Source organism: Urocitellus parryii, chromosome 11 (assembly GCF_045843805.1).
Source record: "Urocitellus parryii isolate mUroPar1 chromosome 11, mUroPar1.hap1, whole genome shotgun sequence".
Lineage (NCBI taxonomy): Eukaryota > Metazoa > Chordata > Mammalia > Rodentia > Sciuridae > Urocitellus > Urocitellus parryii.
Window position 1 is genome coordinate 45,765,076 of NC_135541.1, and position 7,397 is coordinate 45,772,472.

General features: G+C 53.8%; 1 protein-coding gene and 1 long non-coding RNA gene across 2 annotated transcripts; one reads left to right on the forward strand and one right to left on the reverse strand.

Annotated features, from left to right (window-relative positions):
• Positions 1 to 1,038: 1,038 nt before the first annotated feature.
• Positions 1,039 to 3,380, reverse strand: LOC144249209 (uncharacterized). Its single transcript, XR_013342189.1, has 3 exons — positions 3,259 to 3,380; positions 2,276 to 2,395; positions 1,039 to 1,840 (listed from the first exon to the last, which is right to left on the reverse strand). It is a non-coding gene; the product is annotated as an uncharacterized LOC144249209 (long non-coding RNA).
• Positions 3,381 to 3,576: 196 nt separating this feature from the next.
• Positions 3,577 to 5,931, forward strand: Foxd3 (forkhead box D3). Its single transcript, XM_026408738.2, has one exon. It carries the CDS (start codon positions 3,997 to 3,999, stop codon positions 5,434 to 5,436), a length of 1,440 nt encoding a protein of 479 aa, XP_026264523.2. The 5' UTR covers positions 3,577 to 3,996; the 3' UTR covers positions 5,437 to 5,931.
• Positions 5,932 to 7,397: the final 1,466 nt, after the last annotated feature.

Here is a 7,397-nt window from a genome sequence, read left to right on the forward strand (position 1 = left end):
ACACTAAATCTCCCCTCCCCTGGAGACGTCTCAATTTTCTTCCTATTGATCCTGACTCCACTCTTCCAGCCTCCTGTTGCTAGAACCTACCCCCACCACCCCCGCCGCGGGGCCTATCCCAGCGGTTTCCCCAGCCTAGTACTACACACTCAGCCTGCCCCTAGGAGAAACCAAAGGAGTTGCATACCACTTTCCTTTGGCTGAATCGTTTCAAATACTTGAGTAGCTGAGACCGCTGGCTGCCATCTTCCTCTTTAAATATCTGCTGGGAAGTTTGCTTGTTGTGACCCAAGTAGTCACTCTCACTCATAATCGTGTGCCTGAAAATACTCGATCTTCATGTGACCCCCCAATAACCCTTCGAGACTCAGACGACGTTTATCCACGCCCCCTCCCCGTTTCCGTTCTTTATATTACATTTTTCTCCCCCTCACTATGTCTTACTTTCTTTTCTTCACCTCGCTTCTTCTATCCCTATCCTAAAGTTTGGAGGGAACTGACGACTTGTGGGTTTTTAAACTGCAAACTGCAATTAATCGGCAAACTATTTAGGTCAGAATCTGGGCTCTTCGGATAGGATCCTGCACGCGGTCGGGTTCAGGCCCTCTTGGCCGCGCGATCCCCCGCGGCTGGGGCAACAGGAACCTTCCTGCCTCCCACCTGCGCTGATTGCCGCTTCCCCTCCTTCCCGCGCCGGGAGGTTGTGCGGACACTACCGTTCTCCCGGAAGGAGGAAACCAGCAGCCAGTTCCCAAGCTGAGATTGGCCGCGGAAAAAATCCGCTGCCTCCGCAGGAAATCGATATTAAGCGGTTAGGCCGGCACCGGCGCGGGACGTCGGGGCAGCAGCCAGTAGGTCCTGCACGTCTCATCTCATCATTTAGCTAATCGACGCGAAAAGTTTCTGTAAGGGCTGGACCCAGCATCAGATGGTAACACTGATTGAACAAGAGATTAGCACAATAGATCTCTAACCGAGGGGAAGCGTCGCTTTTCACGCTACGCACCGTAATTAATGGTATGAATCAATTAATTTGACTTTTATTGTGTCGAAGGAAAAAAGCGCAACAAATGGAACCGGCAGCTGGGAGTTGTTCACCACCCCCTTTCTCCAGGGAGCTTCCAAGGAGACACAAGAGAATGGACAGCTCAGACCCGGCCTTGGCAGAGGGAGGGTGAGAAGCTGCAATCAACCTCGTGTAGGAAGTCCCGAGAGCCAGCTCGGGCCGGCAGTGGAATCGAAATTAGGTTCATTAGGAGATCACTTCAGAATGACCAGTGAGGGCAGCCCTGGAGTCCTCATCCTCTCCAGTGCATACGCACCCATGCACCTTGCAGGCCAGCCACCCAGGCCGCAGTGGGACCCGTGTGGTGCCCAGAGCTTGCCTCTGGAGCTGAGCGACCCAAGATGGGCAAAAGGAGTTTCTACATTTTTAAATTTCAGTTTTGTTTTGCCCAACCTCACCCCCTTTAGGACCTTCCTTTAGGTTGCTCGGGCAGTTGCAACCTCGACCTCTGAAGCCTGGGGTGATGGGCAGCTAGCTCGCAGCTCGTGTTGATTTCGTGGTAGACTGTCTAGACGGCATTGTAAAACGGTTCCGAGCCTGCGGGCCACAAAACGATGCAGCTGCGGAAATGAACTCAAATGCGTTTTAGGGTTACGGAGATCACATAGAAACCGAAAGGCCTTGGAGGTTGGAGGGAGTCTCAGGACAGTCACTGCCCCAAACCTGTCCCTATCCCCAATCGGAACGTTCTGCGAATTAGGGATCCAAAGAGCTAGTGTTAAATCCAAGGGAACTGTCTAACCGAGATGAAAGTCAATCTGTGTGTCGCGATGCCTGCAATGAAGCAAATTTACAGATTTTTAGTTTTCATTTTATTTACTTATTTGATATGCCAAAGAAAGAGGTGGTGGTAGACGGGGAGACAGAATCAGAAGCACCACTTTCTACCAGGAATTAACTCAGTTTCCTAGTGTCTTCTGTAAATATTTCACTAATTCTTTTCTCTCAGACCTTCTCCCCTCTTTCCTCTGGTGAAGCTGGCCCTCCCCTTCCAGGCCTTCTGCCGACAGACACGTCTTGGGTTCCCTAAACTCTCCACCCCGGAAAGGCGCTAATGCCAGAGAAAGACCTCATGGTGGATTCACCGAGTCAGGAGCACTGATTCCCCTTGGAGGTGTGAGGTCCATGCGCCCCAGCAACGCCACGCACCTGGGTCAATTTGGGGTCCCCACCCCTTCTCCAGGTCGGAATCCCCGCCGTCTTTCTTACCATCACTGACTTTCTTTGCCAGAGAAACTCCGTGTGTATACTGGCCACATTCTCACCGCCTCCTTCAATGGCTTTGTCGCTGGTTTCCGCGGAACTTAAATCTTGGAGCATTTGCCTATGCTTTAAGAGAAAATCCATGTTAGGTAGCAGCAAAAGAGAGCCCAGTCCACCCGCATGCCAGAGGCCACCGGGGTCCCAGGAGGCCGTGCCCACCGCCCACAAAGTCGCTGTTTGCTACCGGCCCGATTCTACAGCGATCGGGGCCCGGGCGCGGCGTCTAACCTAGAGGCCCAAGGCCTTTTCCCAGTTCCATTTGACTTACCCAGGCCTCGGCCAATACCAGCTCCTTCCCCAGCTCCTCATTTCCGACTTTTTCATATGCTAAATCGTTTAACAACTCCAAGCAGCCAGTTACGGCTTCTTTATTTGTAAGTTCCCTGTTGTTTCACGTCGTTTTTATTTCTTTCCGCAACTATTCTAATAGATTAATCGATAGCTATCTTCTAACCTGAGTAAGCCCCAGCTAATGCTGCTGTAACCACGAGAAAATATGTATATACATACATAGAAAAACACGCCCGTGTCCAGCCAGGAAAGCCAGGGACGGCCCCAAGTGGTTAGGTTTAGGGAGAGGAGAGGGGAGGAAAAAAAAAAAAAAAGACACCTCAGCAGGTGTCTTCTCTCGGAATGAGTTCCGAAGCTGGAGGGGGGTCTTAAGTCTAATTAGCAAGTGGGAGCCCGGTGCGTTGCCTTTAGTCTTTAGAGAGAAAACAATAAACAAAACAGAGACAAATAAGTTTTTCTTCTTTAAAAATGGGATGGCAGGCTTCTTCTACATTGCCAGTCTCTGTCCAAGGAGTGTTAGCAACCGGGGGGAGGGGAGGAGGAAAGGATAAAGGGCGGGGAAGGCAGGGCAGCGGGAGCCGCACGGTCCCTCGGACACTCTTAGGCCCACGCCCTCACTCCCACCCACCCACACTCACACCCTCACTGGACCCCCGCGCCGGGATCCAGCCTGGGCAGGGGTCTCCAGGCGGGCCGGAGCGCCCTCGGGGCCGGCTGGATGCTGGGCGCGTGGTGCGGTGCGGAGTTGCGAGTCTCTCGTCCCTTTGTTGACAATTCCCAGAACCAACTTGAGTTTGGCCGGCTCCGCGGCGGCCCTGACGTCACGCGTGGTCACGTGGCCCCGCCTCCCGCTGGATCTTTAAGTAGAAAGTAATCTATCAGGCCAGTCCTTAAAACGGGACTTTCGACTACCGGGGCTTCGGCGTCCCTGACACCACCCCCCCTCTTCGATTGCCCCTGCCAGCGCCCTCCCGAGCTGCTTGGCGCCCGGCGTCCCGCGCCCGCCTGAACAGCTCTTGTGCCCCACAGCCCGGCCAGAGGCCGAGGAAGGCGGGCGAAGTAAGGGGGCGCGGCGTGAAGCAGCCTCCCCAGCCGTGAGCGGGTAGCTAACGCCTAGTAGCGAGCGCCAGGGACCGCAGGAGTTCGAGGAGCGCGGCGACGGGGGGCGGACATCAGCGCCCGTGCAGAGAGATGCCGGGCCTCCGAGTGTGAGCCGAGCCAGGAGGGCCCCGAGCCACCTGCGCCCCCCTCCCCTCTCCCTGCCCCCAGTCTTTCGGGGGCGCCCAAATCCCCTTCCCCTGAGTTCCTTAGCAGCCCCTAACAACCCCCATCGCCCTCTGCTCCCTCCCGGCCGCCGCAACCAACCCCGAGGAGGGATGACCCTCTCCGGCGGCGGCAGCGCCAGCGATATGTCCGGCCAGACGGTGCTGACGGCCGAGGACGTGGACATCGATGTGGTGGGCGAGGGTGACGACGGGCTGGAGGAGAAGGACAGCGACGCGGGTTGCGATAGCCCTGCGGGGCCGCCGGATCTGCGCCTGGACGAGGCGGACGAGGTGCCTCCGGTGACACCCCATCACGGGCAGTCTCAGCCGCCCCACCAGCAGCCCCTGGTATTGCCCAAGGAGGCGGCAGGAGCCGGGGCCGGGGCCGGGCCTGCGAGCGAGGCGGGAGCGCCGGAGGCGGACGGCTGCAAGGGTGGCGAAGAGGGCGGCACGAGCGGTAGCGGGCCCGGCGCGGGTAGCGGTGCGGCTGGCGGCCTGACTCCAAGCAAGCCCAAGAACAGCCTGGTGAAGCCACCCTACTCGTACATCGCGCTCATCACGATGGCCATCCTGCAGAGCCCGCAGAAGAAGCTGACCCTGAGTGGCATCTGTGAGTTCATCAGCAATCGCTTCCCCTACTATCGGGAGAAGTTCCCCGCCTGGCAGAACAGCATCCGCCACAACCTCTCACTTAATGACTGCTTCGTCAAGATCCCCCGCGAGCCGGGCAACCCAGGCAAGGGCAACTACTGGACCCTGGACCCGCAGTCCGAGGATATGTTCGACAACGGCAGCTTCCTGCGGCGCCGGAAACGCTTCAAGCGCCACCAGCAGGAACACCTGCGCGAGCAGACGGCGCTCATGATGCAGAGCTTCGGCGCTTACAGCTTGGCGGCAGCGGCAGGCGCCGCGGGACCTTACGGCCGCCCCTACGGCCTGCACCCAGCGGCCGCAGCCGGTGCCTACTCGCATCCAGCGGCTGCAGCAGCTGCAGCAGCGGCCGCAGCGCTCCAGTACCCATATGCCCTGCCGCCAGTGGCGCCCGTGCTGCCGCCCGCCGTGCCCTTGCTGCCCTCGGGCGAGCTGGGCCGAAAAGCGGCCGCCTTCGGTTCGCAGCTCGGCCCGGGCCTGCAGCTCCAGCTTAATAGCCTAGGCGCGGCCGCGGCTGCCGCGGGCACGGCGGGCGCGGCGGGCACCACGTCGCTCATCAAGTCTGAGCCCAGCGCGCGGCCGTCGTTCAGCATCGAGAATATCATCGGAGGGGGCCCCGCGGCGCCGGGCGGCTCGGCCGGGAGCGCTGGCGGTGCCAGTGGCACTGGGGGGGCTGGGGGTAGCGGGGGCGGCGGCACGGCACAATCTTTCTTGCGGCCGCCCGGGACCGTGCAGTCGGCGGCGCTCATGGCCACGCACCAGCCGCTGTCGCTGAGCCGGACGACTGCTACCATCGCGCCCATTCTGAGCGTGCCGCTCTCTGGACAGTTCCTGCAGCCTGCAGCCTCCGCCGCCGCCGCCGCTGCCGCCGCCGCTCAAGCCAAATGGCCAGCGCAATAGGGACGCGCCGGTGGCCGGGGCGCAGGCCGGTCGGCAGCCTCAGGCAGCGTGTGCATTTCCCGGCTGCGCGCTCTGCCCCGGTCCCGGTCCCCCTGCCTAATCCTGGACTCGGCCATATCCAACCCCTACCCCGATCCCCCAACACCGACCTTCCGCGGCCTCCATCCCCTCACGCACACCTAAGCTGACCGAGCAAACTCACCGCGCGCCCGCCGGGAATAGCTTTCCATACAGGTAAAACCAATAACCGAATTTTCCAAAAATGCACCCCGACGGCGCCTGTTCTCAGTATCGTAGGGGTGGAGGGAAATTCTTTGTACATATTTGTATAAAAATTATTGACTTTCCTTTTGGGGTTTTTATTTTTTTAAGAAAAAAACAAATTCAGTAGATTTAGAGCTCTGAACTTTCATTTTTTTTGAAGGTTCACTCTCCGCAGTTTTATCTGAGAAAATGTATAGAGACGTTGGGAGATTTTAAATACAAAATTTTCAAAAAGGCGAAGTGTCATTCTATTATAAAAGTCTGTTTATATATGAATGAATATATATGGTATTCTAAATGTTATTCCATCGTGTTGTACACAACTTTGTAAATAAATTTTTAAAATGCTCAACATAGTGTTTTATTTAGGTGTCTGAAGTAAATGACAAGATTTTAAAATGGAATTTGCATTTTATCTTCCCCAGAAAATTAAGGAGTTTCAAGTAATGACCTTTTCAAACTTTGACAATTCACAATTTGAGTGTAAGAACATTTTAATTGAAGGAAAAAGTATACCTAATTTAAATCATTAATGTTTTTTCCTTTAGTTTTCACCAAAAACCAGGATGCAGGAGATGATCTCCTTCATACCAATCCATTAAATCTAAATAACCAGACAGTTATGTAAAGTAAGCTGTCATTTAAGAAAACACACACACCTAATTCTAAACAACAGCAGTCTTAAGAAAAACCAATGAAGTTTTTAAGACAATGAAAACATCTCATGAGTTTTTAGTCATTTTAATTATCCTTTCAAAAGTAAGCAAATTCCAAACTTCCCTGATTTTAGCTTTTAATTCAGATTTTGAAATTCCTTTTTTATTCCTTAAGTGGAAGTGCTAAATAAACTCAATTGATTTTTTTTTAATTTATGTGATGGCATTTTAAATTTTGCAATGGGATGGTATTATCTATATTAACCTGATAGATAATACATAGTTGTTTTATTCTTTCATAATATTTTCAAATAAGATATCCCTTTTCTCTGGCACTAATCCATCCACATGATAATTGGATTTCTGAAGGATTCCTATAGATGCTTTCTTTCCGTCCAACCCGAAGCCTTTCTCAAGGCAACGAAACACCATTAATACCCTTTTAAAAACAGGTGCACATCACCCCTCCCCCTTTTTTTCTTTTACCTTAGTCTAGGTTAGTGTGAAATGCGAGATCGTAGTGTAATAATGGGGAATGCCTTCGTAGATTATTTTTAATGTGCATTTCAGCTGTCTTTCTTTTAAAAAGTATTAAGGTAGAAACATCTTGACGCAGGAGACCGGTTTCCGCCACCTTCGGCATACCCTCAAACGGCATCAATTCTAATTATTTTGTAATTAATTTAGCTGTTACAATTACTTATGCGCAATCTCTTTTACTGGAGCGGGTGGCAGCACTGTCAGCTCGGCCCTGGGAGCGTCCTGTTAATAAAACCCGGCCAGTCCCTGGCGCTGTTGTCCGCTTCGCCGCCCAGATGGTGGAGATGCCTCCACACCGCGGATCCGAGCCTTGTTTTTCCTCGGCGGGCGTGGGCTAGTGGGTCGCTTTAAAAGGCACTTCCTCGCAAATACCCGAATCTGTTTTCCTGGTAAACGGTAAACGTTATTTTGTCCTGAGTAAACATTCCTTCGGGATCAGGGTCCTAAAATAAAACAAGCTGCAGGGGGTGAGAGAGTTTAACTTAATAAACAAGAATCCGA